Genomic DNA, 25,708 nt, shown 5'->3' on the forward strand with positions numbered 1-25,708 from the left:
GGGAGGGTCACTAACTGCCACCTTCCCTCCTGCAAACTCCTTGCACCTTCAACTCCTCCTCCAGGGACACCTGGGGCAACCACGGAAACAACGTAACCAGGAGTTACAGCTGGGCAGCCAGTTAAGGGGACCAAATGGAGTCCCATAAATACTCGGTTAATCCAAAAGAAAGCAAAATCCAAGACCAGCTCTTAGCTCAGGGTGGCCACGTTTAAGGGTCTGCTACTCAACATATCCAAGCTAAACCCTGTGGCCCGGCTCCCAAAGCCATCACACGGTCTCACCCACCCACCCTGCATCCGGGTCTTCAAAATAAACTTTCTACTCTCCTCCAACCAGTCTCCTGCATTTGCTGATGTGTAAAAATGCACATCTAGAGTTACTTTTTCAGATGTGCATGCCACATCAGCCTAATTATGTATTCAGAGGCACCAAGGCAGACTCCGATCAGATGCGTATGAAGACAGACTCTGATCAGATGGGTACCATCTCATCTAGCGGAGCCGCAGAAGCCCTGCAGCCATGTCCTGAGTTATGAGGATGATTGAAACAGTTCAAATATGGTTCTTCTCTTCACACGGAAATAAAAATATTCCTGAAATATTTTTCAATCTAAATTTCAAGGCCCAGGCGTGGTGGCTCACGCCTGTAATCCCAGTACTTTAGCCCGAGGCAGGCAGATTGCTTGAGGTCAGGAGTTCAAGACCAACCTGGCCAACGTGGCAAAACCCTGTCTCTATTAAAATCACAACTATTAGCTGGGTGTGGTGTCATGTGCCTGTAATAACAGCTACTCAGGAGGCTGAAGCAGATGACTCTCTTGAACCCAGGAGGCGGAGGTTGCAGTGAGCTGAGATTGTGCCATTGCAGTCCAGGGTGGGTGACAGAGTATAACCCTGTCTCAATAAAATACAATAAAACAGGATTTCAAATAACAAGGAAATGTGAACTATCTAGCACGTAGTTTGCTGGAGAATCAATTCATTAAATCTCCTGGCCCAAAGCCTTTATTCCTTAGAATAAATTAGTTTGCGAAACAAATATTAATAAGATGAAAATAAAGAGGGTAGTTTAACACTTGATGGGATATGAAAATCCAGTTTAGGCTGGGCATGGTGGCTTATGCCTGTAATCCCAGCACTTTGGGAGGCTGAGGTGGGCAGATCACGAGGTCAGTAGTTCCAAGACCAGACTGGCCAATATGGTGAAATCTCATCTCTACGAAAAATTAGAAAAATTAGCTGGGTATGGTGGCTTGTGCCTATAATCCCAGTTAACTTGGGAGGCTGAGGTAGGAGAATTGCTTGAACCTGGACCCAGGAGGCAGAGGTTGCAGTGAGCTGAGATCACGCCACTGCACTCCAGCCTGGGCTACAGAGCAAGACTCCATCTCAAAAAAAAAAAAAAAAAAAAAAAAAAAAAAATCCAGTTTAATAGACTGCCAAGTTACCCCTGAAAAGCCAGTGGCATTTTGGCTCCATGGTGTAAAATGTATGTTTTCTGGCTGCTCGTCAGCAATGGGTCAATATTGTGTACAAATAAATGAAGCTCCAGGTATGTGTCCGTCTATTTACAAAGACAGCTGTGTCCGTAAAAGAAGGGCCCACCAAGTCTTTTTTTTTTTTTTTGATATTTCTTGCAAGAGAGTTGAGAAAGAATACACACTGGTCCTATAAACCTTGATTTTGGGGGGCAGGGCGTTACCACATCTTTGTCCTGCACGGTTTTACTTGTAACCGTATACATCTACCGTTTTTATAATTTGTAAAACATCAAATAAGGGGAAAAAACTCCCAAAAACCATAGTTTGCTGTTTCTATCATTTTTTTCAAAAGTCCGTGCTCTGAAAAACATAGCGGACTCAAAAGAAAATCTGGGCATATTTTAAAGTAGAGACCATGGAGAAGAAAACTAAAAATTAAGCTCTTGATGAAAGCTGATGGCAAATGTACGTGCAACCTCTCTCTATTTTACATAATAAATTTCATTTTGTGTGTCGTCCGAATGAAAAGGGATTTGCCCCCCAAATTTCCTGAAATACGGGAAGGCAGTGCAGCCCGGTGGAGAGCCACGCAGCCCCAAGGGCGTCCACCAGATGGCGGTGTGTCGCCGCTGCAGGGGCCAGGCCCGGCCAGAGGCCGCGGGCAGTGGTGCCCACCTTAACCAAGCCCCCTTTCCTAAGCCCTCGCAGAGCTGGGCAAGGAATCAGATGGTGTGTGTCATCTTCACACAAAGCACGCAATTCCTCTCTAAAATGACGAAGAGATGGAACACATGCCAGGATTTTAAACACTGTCCTGGCCACGGCATGGCCTGGTGTGGAGGCCTGGAGGAGGTGGGCAGAGGGCACAGTGGCCGCAGGCGGTGCAGGCTGCCCTGCCCGCCCACCCCAGCCCAGGACGGCCAAGCCCCGAACGCTGCAGAAGCGGCCTCCAGCACGGGAAGGGCCAGGCCACCGCGTACAGAGCAGCCTGTCAGCGCCACACTCCCGTATTCCGAGCCATCCTAAACACTGCAGGTCAGGGTGAAGCTTCACACGAACAGGTTGATAAAGGATGTGTGTTGTATTTTATAGTCACAGCTGAGTGTATACAAAGACATCGCTGAAAATCTGGAAATAGTCACTTCTAAAACACGTCTGCGGAATTAGTTTATGTCAATTTTCCTTTTAAAAGCAAATGCTTCAAAAGGAGCACATTAAATATTTTATTAATTCAACCTTCTAACATTGTGTCTAAAGTTTACTACTTAGGTTCCTGTATGCACCATGCCTGGTGAGGCTTCGGCACTAGGTTTTCCATGTTTCCTAGAGACAGATTATGTGGACCTGTTCACGGACCCAGAGGGACCCTATTCAAGGGCCCAGGTACAAAAAGGAGGCTGTCCCCAATGCCCAGCCAGACAACACCAGACCCAGGTGGAAAACAGGATCACTGAAGCCACATCCTTGCGAGGTCCCTCTCCAGACACAAACTAACAGCAAACACTGCTCAGAAAACACCCATTTTAAGGGTCATTTTCCTTCAGATTTCAATGATAGCAGAATCTACCATTAGAGTGACCGTTTTTGGTTTTAAATCCAATAATATTTACTTTAGCCTGAATGACTAATATTTGAACTCTGGTGTTTATAATTCAAGAACTGGTTTTCCACCTGGTCCCTGCCCCTGCCTCTGTGTGCAATGAAAACCAGGAGTCAAAACAGTGTTGTTTTTCTAGTTCAAAGGGGCAGAGACCTGAGTCCATCGCTCCTGTCTTCTCTGAACACACAAGGTAAGATACGGACCCGGTTTTTCCTTGGGATATTCCTTTTGGATGTTTCAGAAACGTGGTGGCTTTGCCAGGTTCCCAGTGGGATTCCGGGGCCTGGATGACCTGGACCTGTCAGCTTCACCACGTAGAGCCGCTCTGCTTGGAAGTGGCCCAAGTCTGGGCCGTGAAACCTCCGGATTCCAGCTCTCCAGGCACCTTTGCCTCCCCGCACACCCACGCTGCTGGGCTTCACACCACGTGTGATCACCCAGTGAGCATCTGTCTGCCCCTGTCTGTGTGTCCCATGAGGGCTGGGGCGGGTCTGTCTGCTCATACAAGGGCCCTGTTTCTGGAACATTCTAGGCACTCAGTAAACACTGAATGAATGAATGAAACACAACGTCCTCAAGGAGAAGATCCTGGCCATGCTGGAGAGAAAGAAAACACAGCTCATCTACAGCATGGGAGAAGATGTGCATGAGGTGAACAGTATTCTGTGTCCCTCTGAGATGGGGCTGATACCCTCTGCTTTCCCAAGGACCCTGGGAGGACCAAGTGAGTAGAAAAAACTTTAGGTCTTGACCCTGGTGGTGGTCTCTGGACACTGAAGCATTTTATTTTCTTGAAGTGGGACAAGTGGCCACTCCGTTCTGGTTACTACTGCCCTTTAATACCACTGCCCTCCTGCCACCCCACAGGGGGCACCAGCCCTCCCTCCCCTCTGACAGGTGTGACAAGTTCACCTGTACACCTGCATCCCCCAAACACGGGGCGGGGCTTCCTGTAGAGCCTGCAGGGCGGCCCCTGCCTGACTTCACATTTTCCTTGTCCTCTGTCCTCACTCAAACTGGCCCTGGATACGTGTTCCCGATGAAGTCCCCGGCCTGGGAGCATGTTCCATGAGCTGCTGGCTAGAACGACTGTAACCCATCCCTGGCTAACCCCAGCCACGGAGAAACAGAGTAACCACGCCTCTTTTTGTTTGGTTGTTTTTGCTTTTTTTTTTTTTTTTTTTTTTTGAGACAGTCTCACTGTGTTGTCCAGGCTGGAGTACAATGGCATGATCTTGGCTCGCTGCAGGCTCCGCCTCGCAGGTTCAAGAGAGTCTCCTGCCTCAGCCTCCTGAGTAACTGGGATTACAGGTGTGCACCACCATCCCTGGCTAATTTTTATATTTTTAGTAGAGACGGGGTTTCACTATGTTGGTCAGGCTAGCCTCAAACTCCTCATGATCCGCCCTCCTCGGCCTCCCAAAGTGCCAGGGTTACAGGCGTGAGCGGCCACGCCTGGCCTGTTTTTGCTATATAAGGGTGTCATAACCCCTGTTTCCAGGGCAAGCACAGGAAGCTTATGTGCCAGCTAGATGTCCCAAGCCAGGAATGAGAGCTGTGACATTTGAACCTGGGTTCTGAAACACCTTGCCTTAAAGCACTTCCTGCTCCATGTGACCCTGAGGAAGGCCACATTGGAGGGTCATTTGCCTTTGCCCCCATGCTCACCCCAGGCCCTGCCCAAGACCTGCTGCTCCTCCCTCCCAGGAGGAAGGATCAGGGAGTTCCATCCAGGACCTCCTGGCTTCTTCCTGTCAACAAGGCAAATACGTCCACCAATGCTTCCTGTTGTACCAGGAGGTCCAAAATACACAGCAATGGCATAAGTGTCCCAAGAAGGAAAACAGAAATGGAGTTAATTCAGTGTAAGAGGACCATGAATTTTGGAAATTGTGGAAACAAGCTAGCTTAGTTCTGTCTCCCAGGCTCCCTTCAGATACCAGGGATGCTGCCTGTGCTTGCCGTCCTTCTGTCCTTGACGTGATCAATCAAGGAATACTGTAACCACATCCCCTAGGGAACTGCCCTGCACTCTCCAGAGACCCCTCTGTATTCTAAGAACCACATACAGGAGGTTTCATCAGATGTGGGGTCCCCAGCCATGATGAGGCACCCAGGATGAGGGATGAGATGGAGGACAGCCCCATCCCTCACTGTGGCATTCTGACCTTCATTCCCTAAGTGTGCCAACCGCCCCATGGGCAACTGACCTTTGTTAGCTTAGCAATTGATTCAAGGAAGGAAGAGCAGATACAAGGAGATCACACCCCCCCCCATCAGGCCCCAGGACGCCCAGGAAGGCGGAACCCACATCTTTCTGTTTATGATCATCTCCTAAACCTGCGAGTAATTTGACAAAGAAATCTGTGTTATTTCAATCTCTTCAATTTCATATGACAAAGAAATCTGTGTCATTTCGATCTCTAAGGGGCTACGCAGAGCGCTGTGACTTCATCATAGGCTTGAATAAAGACAATATTTAACAAAATGCAGTTGCTGTGTCTCACTTGAATCACACAAGGCAGAGGGTATTAAGGGTGTCTGAGATTCACTGAAAGTAAAGCTACAACATTCTCTGTCAATTGTAGATACTTATATTTGCTTTTTCTTTTCTTTTTTTTTGAGTCAGAGTCTTGTCACCAAGGCTGGAGTGTAGTGGTGCGATCTCAGCTCGCTGCAACCTCTGCCTCCCGGATTCAAGTGATTCTCCTGCCTCAGCCTCCCGAGTAGCTGGGATGACAGGTGTGAGTCACCATGCTCAGCTCAGGCTGGAAATTTTGATGTGAGTGGAGGCAGAGAAGCCTCGCCTGTCTTTGCTTTTTCTCCCCAGGGTTTCCTGCTGGCTCCTGAGGGTGGGAACCTGGTCTGGTCATGCAGCCTGGAGCCCCTTCCCCAGCCACGTGCCCACCTCCCCTCCTCCATTTCCACACCCCCCGGGCCAAAACTGTCCTGCAAAATCTTCTTTTAAAAAGAGTGATAGTCACCTTAAAGCATCAGATCGGGTAAAACTGTGTCTAAAATTCCAACGACCCTGGGAAAAATACACATGAGCCTCACAAGCTGGGGGCGATCTCATAGGGCCCTTACTTTCTGAAACAAAACTTGGGCCATGCTGAGTGACAAACAGGATGCGGGGCTGTACATCTGCACATTTCGAGGGATCTGAGAACCAGCAGGGTAACGAATGATCGGGGCAGAACAGGGAGCGTCCCGGCAGCTACAGGTCATATTTTACCTTAAACACATTCTGGGTCTGATCACAGATAACACTTCAGGCAAAACATGAACAGTCAATACATCACATCTTTGAATCACATAAACCCTGCACATCCATGCACAGGGCTCTATTTTTTCTCCCACTGTATAAAGTTTCCCTCCTCTAAGATCCCCATCTCTAAGCGCAGCTAACAATTTCTTTTATGGTCTTGAAAAGTTGAGCAATGTATTCCTAATAATATCACTGCAGAGTAATATTCTAAATTTGGAGACGTTGGAAGAGGACGGTGAAGGGAAGGGGGAGGGAGGGCGATGCTGAGCAGGAGCAAGGCCAAGAGGCCGACTTACCACAGGGCTGGCCCGGGCCGAGCTGGCCCTGGAGGAGGCGCGGGAGCTGGAGTTGAGGTGGCCGCTGTACTCCGAGGGCTGCCCACACAGCCGCCGCCAGGACACGCAGCCAGAAACAAAGGAACAGGGTCAGCAGAGGAGTAAGGAGGATAGAGGCCGACAGAAAGCATGCTGCAGGGAGCGGTGGGGGTTAGCCACGCACGGCAAGGCAAAGAGAGTTAGGGTTAGACAGCAAACACATATTCAAATCAATGCCTGCAAGAATAAAAAAATCCATCACTTTAGCAGAGGAACACAGAATTTCTCAGTTAGGAAGAGGAAAATCACACAAAGCGCCCATTCAATTAGGTGTGCAGTCACACCTAGTGCAGACACAGAAAGCCGCCTGGTGGATATGGAAATGACAGTTTTGAGAGTTTAAGCGGCCTTCCGGCACAGAAGCGGAAAACTCGGACAGGGCGCTCAGCACTTCAGCATGGGAACAGTTTTGCTTCTCCACTGTCTTCCCAAGTGGAAGCAAAATGAGACGTAGGGCTAACACAAAATCATGTACAGGTTTTTAAATGGCCAGATTGCCTTCCACCTGGGTGGTTGTTACGTACACATCTGTCTATCCATTTTTCTGAACTTTCTCACTTCTGGTGAAGGAAAACACCAGCAACTGGGTTATCTGGAAGCTATGCCCTCTGAACTTTGATTTGTACTCATATTTGCTAGTCTTAGATACATTTTCATGTTATCACAAACATTCTCATATTTTTGAGCAAGGCATGTTGGGGCAGGAGCAGGATTTGAACACTATTTAGGATCCCAACACATCCTGAGGAGCATCTTCGAGAAAGACCCATGCAGCACCCTGCAGAGAGCCCCACCACTGGTGAAGGCCCCTCCACTCCAGCCTCTGGACACCCTGGACTGTGCCGGGCACAGACCACTCTGCTGGCCTCACATGCTCTGCTGGGAACCTGCGGGGAGTGCCTGGCTTGTGAATTATAAAGAAGCGCAGATCTTCAGAGGTGTTCATGATCTCATCTCAAATACCATTTCTTAGTTTGCTTCCTCACCAGGGCTAGTGACCACATGAGGCCTGGCAAACTCAAGAAATACTTGTAGAATGAATGAATGATTTCAACTGTAGACTAAAATAACCATCAAGTGTCAACAGAAGGCATTAAATATTTTACAAGATGGGCAAGTTCCCCAGACCCATCTTACCTCTATTTTCTTTGATAAATGTTTACTATATACTTACACTCAGGTGTAAGACGTCATTTAAGATACACAGATAATACTGCTGTGTATACACCACATATAAACATCAATGCCACATTCGAGTTATATAAGAAAATCACCAGTACTGCTAGTCTCACTTTTTGGCTTTATCATTGAAAACAAAGGAAAACACTTTATGTCAGCACTTAAAAGCAGAAGGACTTTGTCTGAGGGTTGACTGATGTGCGAGGGAGGAAAGCTTCATCCTGCAGACAAGCCCTACTCCATTCTATGCCATTCATGCCCTGCTTTACGGTGCAAACATACAGCGAATTGTTGTGAATAGCGCTTACTGCCCATCCCAGGTTCCCTAGGCAAAAACAGCTCGCAAACCCTCCGACTCCACCTCATCATGCAGAAAAGAATAACGTCAAAGCCTGTATCGCCATGGTCCACGTGCACCTGATGTTTAGGGTTCTGTGCTAACATGCAGCTAATGTAAGTCAGAAAGCTTTAAGTTTGAATCGTGGCTCGGTCTCTCATTGGCCCCGTGGCTGTGGAAGTTCCTTAGCCTGTTGTCTGTGACATGAAAGTAAGGACATGGACCCCACAGAGGAGCTGAGACTAAGAAAGGGAGGGTGTGCTGGGCTTCTTCTCTGTTTTCACTTTCTGCCACAAACAACTTCCTCAGCTCTTGGATGAGATGACGCTGCTGGTGATGACTATGTCCCAGCTGTGTCACAACACTGAAGAAAGTCACCTCATACTCAGGGGCTGTGTGGGGGCAATTCCTGGTCCTCCAGGGGCAGGGCGAGTCCTCCATAGCAGGACCAGGGCTGACTATGCAGTCCTGGGGGCAGCCTGGACCCTGAGGTCACGGCCACGTGGGGCCGTGACCTCAGGCCTGGGCGCTGGGGCTGCTCTGGACACTGTACCTGGGCTGCAACCTCCCTACACGCTGGACTGAGAGCTGGGGTGCTCTCTCCCAAGTCCTGCCTGTAAGCATAAGGAACGGAGTATCCACTTGCAGGGGAAATGTGAGGGTCCCACCAAAAGACGGGAGAGGTTGGGAGCTCAGGAACTTCCTTGTCCCTTCCCTCCTCCTCACAATGCTAATTTGCTGCCCATTTAGGCAGTTGTGCTGCCAAGATGACCTTCTGTTTTCTTAACTCTCTCAGGCCATGACTCCCAGGAAATTCCTGCAGGGGCTAAAAGCACAGAAATCTCTGTTCGTCAAAGAGCAATGAGGGCCGAGGATCCAGGGCTGACGACCCCAAAGCCATCTCAAAGGTGACACAGTGGCATCTAGAGACATGAGAAGCCTCTGTCCTGCCAGATCTTACAATCTCTGCTGAGGCCACCAGAAAGTCACCTGGTGCTTGGGGAAAATTTAAAGAATTGGTATGCCCCCTCTTTTCTGAGAAAAGAAAATCATTTAGCTGTGCGTTATTCACCGTATCATAGGCAGGGCTATTTCAGTCTTCATGCATGGTGTATGAGCTTTCTAATGGCCTATGAAAATGTTTACAAACTAGGAAAAATATGTAATCCAGTGGGCTGCAAAATACTGAAAACTTACCCAATATGAAAATTGATAAATGCGTAATTAGTTGTAGACAAAAACTAATGCTATGTCAACTATTAGATTTAATATGTATAAATGATATTTTAAAGAAAACTGTAGGTTAGTCTGGCTTACAATCTTAAGAATTCATGAATATCCATGATGTCTGGACAAATGTGTAGTGAGCCATAAAACCAGATTTAGTCAAGTGAGTAGCTGATTAACTTCAAAAGCAAAATTAGAAAAGCATTTCAAGTATTTCTTAGTAAATCATTCTATTTCCTGGAGGGCTTGAAGGCATTTTTATAGGACTGGGGAGGAGCCTCTGAATACAGACGCATCCCCCGCCAGGAAGCACTGATGGGTACTGAGCGCTCCATTTCCACAGGTCCATGTGACAGGCCCATGCATCTTCCCACTTCCACGGACTCCATCTCATTTTTCCACCTCGTTGCTTTTCTCATTCATTCATTCATTCACAAGTGTTTATTGTGCACCTACTCCACCTTTACTCTCATAGCTGAGTCTACCATTTCAAATTGAAGAAAGGGGTAGAAAGGCAACAAAATAAAAACAGGGAATTAAATATGTGTGACATTCTAAGTTTTAAAATTTGTTCCTCTTCCTCAATTATTCAGAGACGAAAGTGAGGTGTGGCCTGTCACACTGCCCTTTTTCTCCTTTTATTAAGTTAAGACCACTTCACGGCCTGTTAGTGTTGTTGGCGTGCTGCAAAGAGAGCAGGTGAAAGTCTACACAGGTTAGTCCCCCGATGAGTACGGACATGAAACTGACAACCAGAGGTTTCCCGATTCACGTTATTCGTGACCTTCATTACGATGGAAGGCGGCGGTGAACCCAGTGAACCGGTGCTTCCTCCTGAGGACGGCCAGTCACCCCCCACAGCTGGACCCTGCCCAGCACGCATCCCCAGGCCATGCAGCAGGCAGTGGGGAAAGGGGGTATCACCAAAAGCGCCTTACAGCACGGGAGCCGCAGGCGCTGCCCCGTCGAGCCCCACCGAGGCTGCCTTCATCCAACACAGACGCCTGCAACCAAAAGAGACGGTCAGGATGGAGCGCTCTTCCTTTCTCCAAGAGTGCCCAGACAGCACGGAAAATGTAAGCTGTGAAAAACTGACACGCGCCAGGAACGTGGCCTGAAAACATGCAGGGGAGGCTCAGAACCACCTTTCCAGCTCCTCAAAGGGCTGCGGAGTGCGGCAGGTGCAGAACTCAGGAGAGAGAGGTTTTAGTCACTACCAAGCGGCGTGCAGTGGACTCGCCAATAGACCAGTCTATTGTTTTGGAAAACACCCCATGCTAAGTAAACATGTTAATCCAGATTAAAATGAGCAGATAATTCTAACAGCCTCAATTTTGTCATGGCATTCTCATACTTGATGCTGAGAAAATTACTTTTATGTGAAGTGACTTTGGAATAAAATGTCAAATTACATTAATTACAGTTTTAATACTAAATATTTTATAACCCTTTAAAAGTTAGTAGGTAGAAGGAAGAATAATTGTTTAACTGGAAAAATGCTACTTAATTAATCAGCGTGGGTAAACAGGAGCTTACAATGCCACAAATGGCGACGTCAAACTTTGCTCGGTGTAAAGGAACTTTTTTCTCCCTATTTTCCCTTGGGCACATACTGGTTTCCTCAGCCATTTATTAATGTATCTAATTTATAAGTATGCAATCTGATGGAAATTCAGAAAGTTATTAATGGCCGGGTGTAGTGGCCCACACTTGTAATCCCAGCACTTTGGGAAGCCGAGGCAGGTGGACCACCTGAGGTCGGGAGTTTGAGACCAGCCTGGCCAACATGGTGAAACCTGTCTCTACTAAAAATACAAAAATTAGCCAGGCATGGTGGTGCATGCCTGTAATCCCAGCTACTTGGGAGGCTGAGGCAGGAGAATCACTCGAACCTGGGAGGCAGAGGTTGCAGTGAGCAGAGATCTCATGCCATTGCACTCTAACCTGGGCAACAGAGGGAGACTGCCTCCAAAAAAAAAAAGTTATCAGTATAGCTACTTTGATTATTTACTTTAAGTTTCTTACATAGCATAAGTACTTATATTTAAAACTGGAAATTTCCAAAGTAATATAGTAACATGGATTAGTATCTGTCCAGGTTACCAAAGCATTAAAAAGCCACCTTTCTTTCTGCCAATCGGTAAAGTAAACACTGCTGTTGTTCCATTCCTGCCTAACAATCCCAGCAAACACAAGGCTTCCTGGAGATGGAGAAGGCAGGCAGCTACAGTCAGCAGTCAGGGGTTGGGGGGAGAAAACCCAGATCTGGGCAAAGGGGACAGGCAATCCCTACGGGCACATGTAAGCTCCACATGAAGGTGCACCTTCCCCCAGGGGCTGCAAGCAGGCACTTCCACAGCTCTGGGGCGGGGGGTGGTGCATGCACAGTGGGAGGGGGCGCAGGGCAGCGGGGTGGGTGCTGCACGCACCCAGTGACTCCCAGAAGGCCGGGCAGCTCTGTACAGACAGGAGGGCTGGAGGATGAAAGCAAATGGCAGGTTTTCAAAGCCTTGAAAAAACAGCAACAAACAATAGCGAACAGCCATCGTGACAGTGTCAGCTATCACCATGGTTACACAGGAAAAGCCGACTGATTGAGGCCCCGTGTTTTCTGTCAATTTCATAGATGCAAATCCAACATTTACAAGAAGGATAAATGAGATGATTTTTGACTTTAAAACAGTACACTTCCCAGCATCTTTGAAATCTGGTCATTTCTAGTCTTTTCAGGCATGCCTGGAAGGAGGGTTGGGGGATGAGACAGAATGGTGACAAGGTCAACACACCAACAGCAACAAAACCCACAGCTCAGAATCCAAGGTTAATGACACACTTGGCAGTGTTCAACATGTAAATGTCCACACGTGAAGACAGGGGCAGGAAGCGTGTTTATTTCTATCCGAGGGGCCCGGTGATAGTCTTCAAGATACACAGGGAGTAGCCGCAAGGCTGCCTCAGCTGGTCTGGGAGGCACCAGCTATCTAGCCCTGTCAGTCAAAGGAGAATCCTGCCTAGCACACACGTCAGGGCGAGGCAGTGCTGGTGAGGGGACGGGCTGGGACACAAAGGCAGCTCACAGTGTGCAGAGACTGCAGCACGGAACAGATTCCAGACTCACAGGGCACACCTGAATAAGTCAGGCAAGGTGCACGACGGCCAGGCAGTGAATACTCAGCAGCTCCAGCCGACATGCAAGGGAGAGGACAGCTCAACCTCCAAATAGGACCTGGAATTTCACCCCTGACACCGACTTCCTTGGATTAGAGCAAGATTCGATGCCTATATCTCACAGGCCAAAAACCCCAGGGCCAGACCTGATCCAACCTTGTAAAAACAGGAAACAGCGGGGACACCGAGCCAGAGAAATAGCACTGTTCTGTCCACTTCTCAGAGACCAAGGAGGCAGATAATGCACAAAAACCTTCCAAATTGCTTCCTGGACACATTTACAAGAGAAAAAACTTTTTAAAAAACAAATGAAACCTCAAATGGGGAACAACTGATGGAAAAGGAGGAGTGACCCAAGAGACCGATTTTTTGGACTCCAGTTTTCAAAAATATGCATTTAAAAAAACCCTCCTTTTCCTTAAGTCTCCTTTTCTATATTAGCTTCCAAATTATTTGACAGGCATGTTTCTAAAAGACTGAGAAAAGTCTTAGCAAACTAGTTGAGCCAATTAAAACACGTGCTAAGCTTTGCTCTGTGACATTGTATAGAGGAGGCTGAAGTGTCCATGAGATTTAATCAGCAATTACAGCAATTAGCAGAAGGAAAAGGAAGGAGGGACAAAGTGGCATGAAAAGGAGACAGACCCAGTTTCCATTTGTGGCAGACAGGGGCGTGTGAGCCGGGCCACCACCGGGAAGGCCAAGGTTGGAGCTGGAGAGTCCCTGTAATCAGAGCAAATGGGCAGCAGAGAGGGGAGGGAGGCTCACACCCTCGCCGCATCGCAAAGGTACATCAGTCCAGTGAGTTCAGAGACGATGACCTCATGCAAGCAAAACATAACGAGCACGCACTCTCGGGGAGGGAAAGAGCGAGGGTCAGAAGGAAGTAGGGTGGCTGGGCCAGGCAACTGACAAGCTAGGACAGGGGGTTAAATTAGGACTTTTGAGTTTTCACACAGAAAAAAATAATTAATTTTAATTTATATTAAATGCTGAAATGAATTTTAATTGATGTTAGGAAGAGTCATCAATTCTACACTGATACTTTTCCGTTATGATATTTAAATAAAATTAAACGCGCCATGTATTGGGCAGGAATAGATGTCTACACAGCACGATTCCCAGGAAGGTTCTGAGGGCGGGTGAATTCAGGAGTTCTCGGGCAGCAAATGATGGGCACACAGGGCCACAGGTCGAGGTCTGATGTGGCCCTGATTGAATGGATGAGCTCTCATCCTGATGTGTAGCCCTTTGGATGTGGGTTATTTCTCTTAAGTGGATTGAAGTGAATTAGATGCAGGCTGAACTTGGGTTAATTGTTCATATCTAAGGATGAGATCTTTACCGCCATCTTTATTTTAGAGCAAGTAACTCGGCTTATCAAAAATGCATAGGAAATAAAGTTTTCTTAACGAACAAGTGCTCTCTGCAACAGCAAAATCTCCCCTTGAATTAAGAAAATACAGAAAGCCCTTTTCCAGGTGTTAAACCCACTAGTGCTTTGGTGTTCACAGCTGATCACATGCTGAGTTAAAACTCACCTACTGGGGGACAGAAGGGCCATCAGCTTCCAGTTGGGGGGGGATTTATTATAGACCGGGGGGCAATGGGAAGGGTTTAGAAAGCTGGCAAGCTGCAGGGGCCATGGAGCTGCCAGCAGCTTTTGCAGCCTCCCTGGGCACGAAGGGGGTGGACAAGGGCTGACAGAGGCGAGGAAGAAGTGCCCTGGCAAGAAAAAGAGCCCCCACGAAGGGAAATGGAAATAGGGGCTGGAAGGTAAGGGAGGGGCGGGGAAGGGTCCGAGCTATTTCTTCTAGAAGCATTTTGATGAGGTCAGTGACTACAGGGGAGTGGGTAAAGGAAACTGCAGAGGAAATGCATAGATTTCACTTTCTGATTTCAGCTGGGGAGCTGCTCCTGCAGTCACCAGGTCCACAGAAAGTCCCCAACAGCAGCACCCTGTGCTCAGTCGCACAGAGCGTCTCCCGGGTTCTCACTGTTCTGCTCGGTCTCTATTCTGCTCAGGTGGCTCCTTACCTTGAAGCGCTTTCCCTCCAGGCTCTACCTGGTTAGTTCCTATTCTTTTCATTTGCGCTTCCTATTTATTTATTTTGAGATGGAGTTTCTCTCTTGTCACAACCCAGGCGGAGTACAGTGGTGCGATCTTGGCTTACCACAACCTCCGCCTCCCGGGTTCAAGTGATTCTCCTGTCTCAGCCTCCTGAGTTAGCTGGGATTACAGGCATCTGTCACGACTGCCGGCTAATTTTGTTTTTTGAGTAGACATGGGGTTTCTCCATGTTGGTCAGGCTGGTCTCAAACTCCCAACCTCAGGTGATCCGCTCACCCCGGCCTCTGAAAGTGCTGGGATTACAGGTGTGAGCCATGGTGTGTGACCCTTCCTATTTATTTTTTAAGGTTCAGTTCACATCCTTTGTTGTGATATTTCCTGGTGAAACCAGTGTCTCCCTCTGATTCTGTTTGCTCATCTGTTCACTACTGTACTGGTGTCCGGTGGGGGTGGCTTTTGTTCTAGAAGTCAGTGCCTGGAGGGTGCCTCCCTCCCCTGCTTACCTTTGTGATTCCAGGGCCTGCTCAATTTTCCTACCTAAACTAGTCCCCTAATTTGGCTGAGTGAATCTGAACCTAAACAAACACCACAACCCTTAGCTATTTGAGGGCTCTTCAACAATTTAGAAATTATGTTAATCAAGACCGGTGCATGTTTGTAGAGAATAGGCAGGAACTCTGTTGTGTAAACATCTGGATTTGGACGGGACTGGGTTTTCATTCCAAGTCTAGTTCATGCCCAAGAAACTACCACAAAGGTTGCATGTCCACTTCAAAGTAGTTCTGTTTCCAGAAACTCTCAAGAGTTCAAGAGCATTCTTCTTATTTTTTTCCTTTTGATTAATTCTAATTAGAGAATATATACAAAAACTCATCCCTTCATGGCAGCCGGCTGAATGCCACAATTCACATTCAGGCTGGCGTGGTCCAACGCAGCAGCGGGGAGTGCATCCGAGTGGGGGAGCGCGTGTTAACTCCTGCCTCTCACGCCAGCAAAACAGCTCCCCAAACAAAAACCTGTCAAACAGACACTGGAAGAGAAAAGTCAGCTGAATCCACACACACGGACTGCATGCTACAAAACCTGCGGTTTCTGAAGAGAGGATGTGAAAGATTTAAATGGAAACCAACCAGCTTCCCCTCCCTGGATGACGACAATGTGGAGAATCTGCTGTCACCGCTGTAGCTGGAATTCTGAGCACCAAAGAAGAAAACATGTTTAAGTGACAAGCACTTGCTTAGGACTCCAAAAGCACCCGCCATCCCATTCAAAAGGCAAACGTGAAACAGCACCACGAGCTAACGCTGGGACCCCAGGAATGCTGGTTTAGCCAACGAAGCGGGACACAAACAGTACAGCAGAGATTCTTAACAACAGAGATGCCGAGCTGCATTTTCTATTTCAGTGTTTCTGTCTTGGTGATGCCACGGGTGTATCTAGTACTGTTTTCACAGTCTCACATCTCAAGGACGGTTCGTGGTTACTGAGTTTCATGCCGTGTGGTCAGTAACCTCCTAGTCTCAACTATCCTTCTTACTTAACTTCTTAGCTAAGTAAAATTCCATTTATTGCAAAATTTTCCATTTTTCTTCAGCCCAGCATACCTGAGGGCTATAGCTCAGCCCTGAAGTGCTAGAAAGGCAGGTGGAGCGGCTCCCACCCGTCCAGCTGAGAACCCTTATCCACAGAGGGAAAATGCCCTGCAGGCCATCTTTACGTGTCTTGAGTGTATATTTTTAAAATGTCACATCCAGCTAGGTGCAGTGGCTCACGCCTGCAATCCCAGCACTCTGAGAGGCTGAGCCAGGTGGATCACCTGAGGTCAGGAGTTTGAGACCAGCCTGGCCAACATGGTGAAACCCCGTCTCTACTAAAAAATACAAAAAAATTAGCCAGGTATGATGGTTGGCACCTGTAATCCCAGCTACTTGGGAGGCGGAGGCAGGAGAATCACTTGAACCTGGGAGGCAGAGGTTGCAGTGAGCAGAGATCGCACCACTGCACTCCAGCCTGGGTGACAGAGCAAGACTCTTATCTCTAAATAAATAAACAAACAAATAAATAAAGTGCATGCAATGCTAAATAGGCAAAGACCACTCGATCAGCTGGTTTCAGAAAGCTAAACGCTGGTTTGGCTGGGGAGAGGGAGGGAGGTAAGGGTGGGGTCACTCATTTGAAGCCCAAAAGTATAATTTAAGCATATAGTGATATCTTCATATAACATAATTAGGATAAATGAAAAGAAATACTATTTTACATAATTAGGAATGTTGCTAAAAGAAAAAAATGAAGCAGTAAGAACACTGATAAATCCGAAGCCCTACCAACCCCTGCCCGCCTCCCCAGTGCTCCGGCACGGGCACCGCTCTCTCGCTCTCTCCCCCGCCGGCATCACCCTTTCCTTCCACCAGCTCCTTTCCTGCCTCCCACCCCATAACTGTGAACCTTCCAAGCATCTGCATTGTTTTCTTCTCCTTTTCCTCTCCAGAAAAACACAGGCTCTGGTACACAAGCCTTTAAGGTAAACATTTAAACTACAAATGAGAGCTGTGAGAACTGCGAAAATATCGATTTAATATCTTTGAAAGCTGAGTACACTTAATATACACATTATACACACACCCAGGGCAATGCAATAATGAAAGAGCTAATCTTTAATTTCAGTTTTTTTTAAACTTAGAGATTCTTATCAATATCTATCCCTTACACTAACAATCAGAACATTGGAAGGCTAACATTCTCAGAATGTTTGGTAGTTGAAAAACATTATCTTTCATTCCATCATGTGCTAGGAAAAAAAAGAACCATTATAACATTTAAAAACAGCAAAGAAGCTAAATTTAAATTTAGCAATTAGTTTTTAGTTTTAGAAGCTTTAAAACAACCTGTTTGAATTTCGAGCCATGCACACTTACTATACTAACCCTGCCAGATCTTCTATTCAGGGACTGTGATCCATAGAACTCTCCATCATAACCATTTGTCTGTTTCAATGAAGAAAAGAGAAAAACTGACATCAGTACCCAAATTTATTCACAGGTACAAATCAGCAGGGACAAGCCAGCCAAGTATAAGGTTAGCTTTGTCGGTGGAACGGATGAATGACCAGCCCAGGACAGTACAAGTCCTAGCAGCCCCAGACTGCCTCCCTGTCCCCTGTCCACTACCCCGCAGCTCAGGAGAGAACAGCACAGTCAAGCTAACGAAGTCAGCAGACTTCAGGTCACATGTCACTCTTGGTCTTAAAGTGGTACCAAGTCCTTCCATGGGTGGAGCACTTGGGCTTGGTGTGGCCGTTTCCTCATCTCTGTTTCTAGTTTTATGGTGACACTGTGGACATTCTGCTTGCAAGAAGCCACAGGCCAGGCTGGTGGGTAGTGATCTGGCCTGAGTCAATGAGCTTTCAGTTCCTGGTTCAGGGAGAGTCCTTGAAGATTACGGCACATTGTGACACTATGGGCATGATTCAGAAGGTTCAGAAATCATGTCTAGTCAATCTATAATTAAACGGAAAAGTTCACTGTGAGGTATATCCTGTACAGTAGTTTTTCATCCATCCAGCCTTCCTACTTTATTTTTCAAAATGAAATCTGAACACATATTTAATAATTTCCTAATGTGTCCTCCAGAATAAAGGAGAACAGTTCTATTAAGTGTCTGCCTATCTTCCCTCTCTTCTCAGTTCCCAGCCCAATTTCCCTTAAGTCCAAGCATGGGCTTTCTAAAAGTCCCTTAATTCATCTATAAGGAAATCTCTGCTGATTCAAAATAACAGCTGTGAAGCGTCAGAGACAAAACCAGCTCTCGCGACAGAAAAAGGAGGAGCAGTCTACACAACTGGTAAAAATCAAAGGAGACGCCACTGGGTCCTGGGCATGAGTCCAAATTCCAAACAGAAGCTCCGTCATGTGACCTTAAATAATTATTTAATCCACTTGAACATCTACTTTTCCAGCCGTGAAAATGTGCATAATAATAAATGCATTACAAAGTCATCGTGAGGACTGAACGAGATGAAAATGAGTATCATAAGCACCTAGAACAGTGCCTTCATGAAGCATGTGCTTACTGGGCGGATACGTGAATCCACATGGAAGGGGCCTGGCTCATGGGAGGTGCTCAACATGGTTCCTTATTTGGGGGCTGGGTGCTGTATAGCACATATTCTGAAGCCATGAATTAAAATATAAAAAAATAACTGAATTTCCAGATAGATTATAAATCCAGATTCATGAAACATTGACTATAACACTAAATATTTATCTTTGCTACAACACAAAACAAATCAAGAAATCAACTGGAAGTTTTGAAACAAAAGGAGTAAAGTCCTTCCATGTTAAATTTGAGAATTCTATGAGTAACATTAAAACATTTCTGAAATAAATTTAATAGTAAAAATCTTTGGAGATTAGCAAGAGTTTTACTCAGACTAATTTCCTTTCATGTCTTCACCAACAAGATTATCTGACATGAAAATGCACGTCAAGGACTTGCAAATTTTAGATCTCAATCCCTTATCTCTTCAGAAACTAGATTAACATAGTAATGAAGGCTAACGTAGATCAATTTTAGATGACTTTGACTTTACTAGTAAATGAGGAAGAGAAATGCATTACATAAGCCCTCTAGCTTGCCACCACTGCTTATGAAATACACCCCGTTGTGGAGGAACCCCGTCCTGTGCACCCTCTTTCTCTAGCTCAGTCTACAGCCACAGAGCAGAAGGTGGGGAGCTGGAAGCATGACACATCCTCTCATTTGTCACCCTTCCACTCACAGCCTTCCCCAAAAACACAGGAAAAACAGTTACTTTGCAGGAAATCCTGCAAAGCAATTTCCATGAGCAGGTCTGTGGTAATGGAATTCTATAATAGGCGTCTGTTCCTCGGCTATGTTCCCAGAATGTATTCCAAAATCTATAGGATCTTGTGGACTCTATCTCCATAGTGAAAAGTACTTTGACCTTCTTAAAAAACACCGCTTACTTTCTCCTCTTGGATGGTGTTTTTCATGTTGTATTTAGATGGGTGGGGCTATTTTTACGTGGCATAAGAGGGTAAGGGGCGTTGACAATTAACTGAACAATATTAGAACAAAATGTCTATAGACAGCATATTAACTTCATCTTAAGTCAGGCCTCTGAGGTTCAACAAGCTTCGCTCTGTAGGATTCTTTTCCCAGCCCTCTACTGTGTGGTTTAAACAGTACACATGCTTGTTCACTTTGCTGGTTCCATGCTCCAAGGCTGGGTCTCAGAGGTGAGTCTGCAGACCCCCTGCTTCACCGCCACCCGACATGCTTCTCACGAGCATGGGCCCCTGCATGGGGAATCAGGATACCTAGAGGGAGGGCCCAGGAACATGCATTTTAACAAGCTCTCCAGAAACACTGCCATAAGAGAGAACAAAATAAAGAGGACATACCTAAGTTAGTATTTCCTAATATAGCATAAATAAGATACAAGGGTAAATGCCCTATGGAAGTGGTAACTTGTGACTGGTCCGAATGCTAATAACTATCATGCAGTGGCATCAAAGCGTCTGTGATCCTCCCATGTGACCATGCAAAGTCCTTACCAACTTTTTGGATTAGTAATGTTAGATGTCTTTTCCACATGAGTCAAAACACAGAGCACATGTAAAGGACACTAGACACAAGGAAGGCAACGTCAAAACTCTTGAGTTCAATCCCTGATGCATTATATTTAATTTTAAAAAAGAATTAAGACTGAAAAAAATCCAAAATGCCTTCCTGACCAGTGCTAACATATACATTTATCGTACTGGGGGCTAGCTCTTAAACAAAATGTACTTTGAATTTAATATAAAAAGAGTAATAATCTAGAGATACGTTGTTAATACACTGAATTCCTTAAAAAACAGGAGAGGTGCTGGAGTTACAGTGCCACAGAAATGCTCTCACTGACCAGAGCGGCGTGAAGAGCTGGTAAGTAACAGACTCTCAGTGAAGAGCACTTTCTGAATCTAATCACCTGTCTTTCTTCCTCCTGTCCTGACCCCGAGCTACTCACTCTGGCCTCTGCTCTTCTATCTGCTAAGAGGAGAACGGCAGTTCCACAGGAGGCTCAGGGCGCGAAACATGCTCTGCAGATGTATGCTCCCATTTACTCACTATCATTGCAGACACAAAAATATGTTTCTAAAACAGGAGTTTACTAAATAATTGTGAAATGCGCTGGAATAAATGAAGCACAAATGCTTTTAGGTAAAGTCCTTCTAGAGAAATAGTATATAATGTACCATAATAACTTTAATATCAAGTCACTTCAATGCTGAGCTGTGCTTTTCTGGGGAGAATTTTTTCTTCCTTGAAGTGTAACGTTGACAGAATTTTAGAAAGCATAAGGCACAGAAACTGTCAGAGAGATATAAGAGTAATTCTGAGTTTAAGTCTAAAGGCTTAGTGTTTGTTACTGGAAGTGGGATCTTTCTCAAAAAATACCTTCTGGCCAAAATGTCAGATTGTACATTCAATTTGAATGGATACAGATTGGAAAATAATGGATTTTTCATAGGTAAAATGAGTTTGCATTTAATCTTTTAAAGGAAACTTAGAGGCTTTGGGAATTCTTGATCTGATTTGAGTTCCCTGAAGGCAGACACTATCTTTTGCATCTTGGTATGCCCAGTTGCTAACACAAGGCGTGGCAAACAGCTGGTGCTCAAAGGCCATCTGGTGAGGGAGTGTTCATGCACGGATGCCTGGGTTCCTCCCTCACGCCAGGATCAGGGCTGCACCCCCAGGAGGAAGACTGCTCACTCCGTAGGGGGAGCCTCCCCTCCTGATTTCATAGCCCCAAGGCAAAAACTGGTAGACAAAGATGTCCTTGGCTTTTTAGAAAAGCACCCATGAGATTAGTGGGAAAACCACAGGTTATGATCTGTCACACCACACAGTTAAGCTCACACAGCAAAGTATATCCGACCATCTCACCCAGGCGTAGGGACCCCCATACTCCAAGTCAGGCTGCGACTGTCAGAATAAAGATGGCAGAGGAAAACAACAGAAAAGAGAGTTGCCAAAAGTCAATTCAAAAAGCTCAGTAAAACGCAAATACAAGCAATCTTTAAAATCTTAGCAAAAATGCATTTTTCCATAATCTCTAGGATCTGATGTGTATTTACAAAAAGAATGATGGCAGAACGGTAGCTACCACAGAATCCAGGAGCATTAAATATACTTCCATGGCAAAGGCGGCTGTAATTCATGAAGTCTGAAACAGTTTGGTAAATCTTATTTCCTCCTCTACATAATATATTTTAGTTATATAAAGGAAAAGGTTAAAAGATGTATCATCATCAATTTTTTTCAAAAAGGAAAATTAAAAACTTTTGATATCCCAAATCTAGATTTTTCTGGGGAGCCATCCATGCAAACGACAGGATAGTATAAGTCACCTCCCCACCTTTTCTAGGGTTTTTCATCTTTGCCAGTTAAATGAAAAGGCCTGTGTTTTCAGAGTCAATAAATAAAAGATATTATCTCATAACAGAACTCATCAATGTAAAAAGTTCATAATATTAAAATACATAAAAACAGTAGAAATCAACTTGGATAGAAATAGAGTGAAATGCGAGTCCTCATTCCAGGGGGTGCCCTGCTCCGTGGTACCGAGAAGCAGGCACAGAGCCCAGGGCACCCAGTGCACCTGAGCAGCAGGCACTGGCCTTGTTCTTAAGAACTGTGACCCCAAGCAGACCTCTCTACCGCTCCGGGCTTGTTTGGTGCCTATAAACATTAGGAGGTCTGACTCTCACCTCCAGAATCCAAGTTCTTAAGTTCTGAGGAATCTATTTCTTTGGATAAGGTACATGATGGGAAAGCGTCATGTGGCTGAAAACGAAAATCCCATCCACTTTCACCCCTCTTATTTAGTGTCCGAATGGTGAACCTCCTATGTGAAATTTCAGCTCTTAAAACAAATATACTTGATATCTTGGCAAAGGATGGTGTCCAGCAGAAAGATGTAACTCATTTCTGGTTAAAAATCATTGAAAATGAAACGAATGCTAACACAGCGTCATAATGCTCATTCATGTTGCAATTGTTTTCAATTCTCTAGGATCAGGAGACCCTCTGAGAATCTTAAGAAAGTGAACATCCTTTTCCTAGGAAAATGTAAGTGCGCACAACAGACTTCCTATAATTTCCAGAGGGCGTGGCTCTGAAAACGATGCATTTTGACAGAGAGTTTGGGATTCTGTGTCTCTCTCCTCTGTTCTCTCTTGAACCCATCTTAATCAGGTTTTGCCCTCAATGTTTCCATCAAAAGTTCTCCTATCAAAGTCGCTGACATCCTCTATGCTTCTAAGTCTAAGCTTCCTCCTCCCTCGGTCAGCCCCCACCCCATCCTTGAAACGGTATTTTCTTCACTGGTTTCAAGGACTGAAGCTTCTCCTGGGCCTGCTCAACAGCTGTGATGTCTGTGCCTTGTCTACAGATTTTGTTAACTGAGCTTTGCATTTATTATATTTTGGGTCCATAAATCCTCCCTCTTCTGGGGTGAGTGGTGTCGGAGGGTACTTAGGAGGTTATGACAGCACCACTGAGGCTAAGTCTCAGGAGAAGGTCCAAACAGCAAGGAAGCATTCACATGGGCCTTACATTTGAAGCGCAGCTTTTCGGGCAAAATCACTACAGATCTGCTTTTGGTACTGCAAGGACAGTGACAAGGACAGGGTCGCTTCACATCTCAGCGACTGCGTTTCACCTCGGCATTTTATCACTGTAAATGGCCGATTACACACACTCAGTGCATGTATAATAAGTCAAGAAGTAATAGGATTTAATTGTCACAGTGGCGAAAAACAAGCCTTTAGCTCTATGTGGTCCCTAAGAATTACTAAAACGGAGTGGCTGCTTTGAGACTTATTTATTACCAGTGGTGAGACGTCATTTCCATCCTGTGGTAAAAAAAAACCTGACATGCTCAGAAACTGAGAAAAACATAGTTTTTCTATTTTACTTCCCTCAAAGCTCAAACTTTTTTCGAGTCTAATTATTAAGGTTTCTGGAATGTTTAAGGAAAAGTCCATATTTGTGTTGATTAACCATTAAGCCTGGCAGTGATGAAGAGATCTAATTATAATTGATACAAGGAAAAGCAGCAGAAGGCAGGTCTTCCAGATCTAGTGCTGGTCCAGGTTTCCACCCGGAAGTCTGCAGTGGCTATGCGAAAACATTGCTGAATAATTTCCACCCGGAAGTCTGGAGTGGCTATGCGAAAACATTGCTGAATAATTAACTCACAGCTCCTTTCACAGAGCTTCCGACGTTACCAGGAGCGTGCGTCAGTGGCTACAGACTTACTGAAGGGTGGGTGCACCTTTTGCTGAGACGACTGTGCTAATCAAGGCTTGGGAGCTCTGTGATGGGGATGGGTATTGGAAAAAGGCGACTTCATCTCAGAAGAAAGAAACAACCAACCAACGTGCCTACACATCTTAATAATCTCTCTATGGCAACAAAGAAACATCCCCCATTGATCTTACTCTAAGTAAGCATCCCATCAGTTAAAGATTGACTAGTAGACTATGGGGATAATGGAGAAGAAGTCTGAATGTGGGATGAGGAAGTAAAGGGCTTGGACTATAAACCGTGCCATGCAAACTCGGTCATTCTGGTTACTGACCCTCAGGCTTCCACGACTACCCACTGACATGCGCTCGTCTTCATCAGAAGCCTATTAAAAGAAAGGACGAGAACAACCGTGAAGTGATCACATAACACACTTGAAGAACCAGTGCTCATGCTCGGGGGGATGCTGGTGACTGACCCCACCCAACAGCAGTGAGGGGACAGCCGCCCCTGGACATCTCAGCGGATACAAGACTAGGTCCCCCACAACACGGGCTTTGTGCATCTCTGTCTGCTTATGGGCAGTATGGATTTAAAGTAATTTCAGGGCCAAGCGAGGTGGCTCATGCCTGTAATCCTAGCACTTTAGGAGGCCAGGGTGGGCCAATCACTTGAGGTTAGGAGTTCAAGACCAGCCTGGCCACCATGGCAAAACTCAGTCTCTACTGAAAATACAAAAATTAGCCAGGTGTCATGGTGCATGCCTGTAATCCCAGGTACTCAGGAGGCTGAGGCAGGAGAATCACTTGAACCCACGACATAGGGTTTGCAGTGAGCTGAGATTGCACCACTACACTCCAGCCTGGGTGACAGACCAAGACACCGTCTCAAAAAAACAAGTAATTTCAGGGCCAAGCATGGTGGCTCATGCCTGTAATCCCAGCACTTTGGGAGGCCAAGGCAGGAGGATCGCTTGAGCCCAGGGGTTCGAGACCAGATTGGGCAACATGGGGAAACTCCACCTCTACTAAAAATACAAAAATCAGTCGGGTATGGTGGTACGTGTCTGTAAGCCCAGCTACTTGGGAGGCTGAGGCATAAGAATTGTTGAACCCGGGAGGCACCAGTTTCAGTGAGCCAAAATTGTGCCACTGCACTCCAGCCTGGGTGACAGAGCAAGACTCTATCTCAAAAAAAAATAAAAAGTAATTTCATCCAAGCAGTCTTATCTCACAGGGAATATAAATACACAGCATTGGTGTATATTACTATGCAAATTATTTATGGTTGTTCAATGGCATAAAAAGCACTACAACTGCCGTGAATACATTAATACTCAAACATTTCTCAGACATACTCTCCTTACCAAATTTGAGTCAAAATGCCAAAAACTGAGTTCATAGTCTTTACTTAGGTAATAATATCAGTATTCTATTATTAACAGTATTAGTTAATTTCTTTAAGAGATGATAGCATCATTAAGAGATTATATGCATTATATATACTTTAGCCAATGCAAGTACAAAGCAGAATTCAATCAAAGTGCCTAAGTAACGAATGAACACGGTACTAACCGAGGTGCTTCTTCTGGATCTACGAGAGTAGCGCTCACTGTCTTCCTACCAAAGCAATGGAGGAAACAGTATGAGAAGGTTAGAGACAGACGGACACAGGAGAAGTGTT

At 45.8% G+C, this 25,708-nt stretch overlaps 1 protein-coding gene and 1 long non-coding RNA gene across 50 annotated transcripts in view; one reads left to right on the forward strand and one right to left on the reverse strand.

Moving 5' to 3' along the window:
• LRRFIP1 (LRR binding FLII interacting protein 1) overlaps positions 1-25,708 on the reverse strand; it is a 159,744-nt gene that overhangs the window by 33,833 nt on the left and 100,203 nt on the right. For 12 of the 48 annotated variants that reach the window (XM_032277809.1, XM_032277813.1, XM_032277812.1 and 9 more), the window contains 9 exons: positions 25,600-25,644; positions 24,360-24,410; positions 21,662-21,700; positions 17,632-17,691; positions 15,838-15,900; positions 13,282-13,359; positions 11,898-11,942; positions 10,407-10,472; positions 6,648-6,725 (listed from right to left, as the gene is read on the reverse strand). The exons of 8 other annotated variants lie outside the window; for them this stretch is intronic. In XM_032277809.1, the coding sequence (XP_032133700.1) occupies positions 6,648-6,725; positions 10,407-10,472; positions 11,898-11,942; positions 13,282-13,359; positions 15,838-15,900; positions 17,632-17,691; positions 21,662-21,700; positions 24,360-24,410; positions 25,600-25,644 (525 nt within the window). The remainder of the gene's footprint in view (positions 1-6,647; positions 6,726-10,406; positions 10,473-11,897; positions 11,943-13,281; positions 13,360-15,837; positions 15,901-17,631; positions 17,692-21,661; positions 21,701-24,359; positions 24,411-25,599; positions 25,645-25,708) is intronic. 28 more of the 48 variants (XM_032277805.1, XM_032277804.1, XM_032277794.1 and 25 more) reach the window with 17 other exon arrangements.
• Positions 3,188-5,571, forward strand: LOC116551592. 2 transcript variants are annotated; one of them, XR_004269011.1, is made up of 2 exons: positions 3,188-3,273; positions 5,266-5,571. It is a non-coding gene; the product is annotated as an uncharacterized LOC116551592 (long non-coding RNA). The 2 variants fall into 2 exon arrangements; XR_004269010.1 differs by lacking the exon at positions 5,266-5,571 and adding an exon at positions 3,616-4,206.

This window comes from Sapajus apella, unplaced genomic scaffold (assembly GCF_009761245.1).
Source record: "Sapajus apella isolate SASKATOON/1434 unplaced genomic scaffold, GSC_monkey_1.0 scaffold10, whole genome shotgun sequence".
Classification (NCBI taxonomy): domain Eukaryota; kingdom Metazoa; phylum Chordata; class Mammalia; order Primates; family Cebidae; genus Sapajus; species Sapajus apella.